This window comes from Cystoisospora suis (assembly GCF_002600585.1).
Source record: "Cystoisospora suis strain Wien I chromosome Unknown contig_5814, whole genome shotgun sequence".
NCBI lineage: Eukaryota > Apicomplexa > Conoidasida > Eucoccidiorida > Sarcocystidae > Cystoisospora > Cystoisospora suis.
In genome coordinates, this window is record NW_027158604.1 from 7,915 (window position 1) to 9,644 (window position 1,730).

A 1,730-nucleotide genomic window follows, 5' to 3' on the forward strand; every position below is an offset into this window, starting at 1 on the left:
TAATCTATCTATCTTTGGCCTATATATCTATCTATGTACTTATATAGACATATCGATAGAGCAATAGATACCCGCACACAAATATACATGTCTGTATACATACATGTATATATTATCTATTGATTCGTTCTACAAGGACTTCTCTCTCTGTGTGTATTTATGTGCAAACCCTACACACGATGAGTGTACATGGAGGTGTCTAGAATAGACACTACTACGTCTGTATCTTTCTGTCTGTCTGTCTATCTATCTCTATATGTAGGTACCTTCATGCCTATATACCCGTATACGATGTGGCTACATGCTTCTCTCGTGAGTTTGTTGACTTCCCTCCTGTATGAAGGGCGAGATTTCTCTTTCTTTCTCTGTAAACATCTGTCTCTCTTTCTCTCTTCATTCAAACGCCGCTAGAGAATAGATTAACGATAGATAGATAGATTAAAGATACATTAAAGATAGATATATTAAAGATAGATAGATAGATAGATAGACTGAAGATAGATGCGTAGATCAAAGAGAGACAGATAGAGTAAAGATAGATCGACAGCTCTATAATAGGTCTGTCTGACTAGTACTAGTGTGTCTCTGTCTGTGTGTGTGTAGACGTCTCTGATGGGGTTGAAGAGTCTCCCGATGTGTTAGAAGAGAGCCTTGATCTTTCTTCTCATATAACTATTAAGCATTCTTCTCCCTTTTCTCCTTCCCTCTCTTCTTCACGTCCATTCTTCGTCGATTTTGTGCATGACTTGCATGAAAGAAAAGGACCTGCTCCGAAGACAGACGACGACCACGTTGCGTCGGTAGGAGGTCTTTCTCTCTCTTCTTCTTCTTCCTCTTCTTCTTCATCTCTTAGTGTTCATATGACTCCAGAAGAGGAACAGGTGGAGATCTTCTTTCACGACTTAGAGAAGGTCCTTATGGAGAAAGAGAAGAAGAGAGGAGAAGAGGAAGTTCAGAAAAGAGAGCTTTTTGAGAACGTTTTCTTGCAATGTTTGGGAAGTCGTCATCCTAAGGACTTCACTCGATGTATGAAGTTAAGTGGCCTCTATTTCTATCATGAAAGACTTAAACTTCTTGTAAGCACTTCTCTCCTCCTCTTTCTTCCTTCCTGATCTATTTCTCTCTCTACATGTGTGTTTCCATGTATGTGTCTGTGTATGCGGTGTATAGACATGTATGTATTTGTAGGCTGTATAGATAGATAGATACATGTATATATATGTATGCGGTTGAATCTGCCCTCCACCTACGCACGTGCATGACTACTACCCTTCCACACACACACATTCACTCTTCATATATATATATATATATGTATATATGCATATATCGATGTACGACATGTGAGTCGTTACCGCTTTGTAGACAGACTTCAGAGTTGAGAGGCTCGAAGGGACAGGACGTTTTCTCCAACTTCTTTCTTCCTCTCTACCCCTTTCATACACACATACACGTACATACACATGCATATACATATATATATAAATATATATATGTCGAGGATGGTATTCTGTGAATGTGCACTTCATGTTGTTGTCTTTCCTGTTGAATGATATCGATACATCAAAAGACTATGCCTAGTCTGTATATACACCTGAGTTCATAGATACATGTATAGATAGATATCTAGTATTGATAGATAGATGTGTATAGAGTTCTTTTGTGTGTGGTATCTGTGTATCTCCTCTACCTGAATATATCGCTGAGTTTCTCTTTTCTTTCTTTCTTTC

General features: G+C 38.4%; 1 protein-coding gene across 1 annotated transcript in view; it reads left to right on the top strand.

Moving 5' to 3' along the window:
- Positions 1 to 1,730, top strand: part of CSUI_009609 (uncharacterized protein) — a 13,517-nt gene that overhangs the window by 7,865 nt on the left and 3,922 nt on the right. The window contains exon 5 of the mRNA XM_068069722.1: positions 604 to 1,076. Within this exon, the coding sequence (XP_067918301.1) occupies positions 604 to 1,076 (473 nt within the window). The remainder of the gene's footprint in view (positions 1 to 603; positions 1,077 to 1,730) is intronic.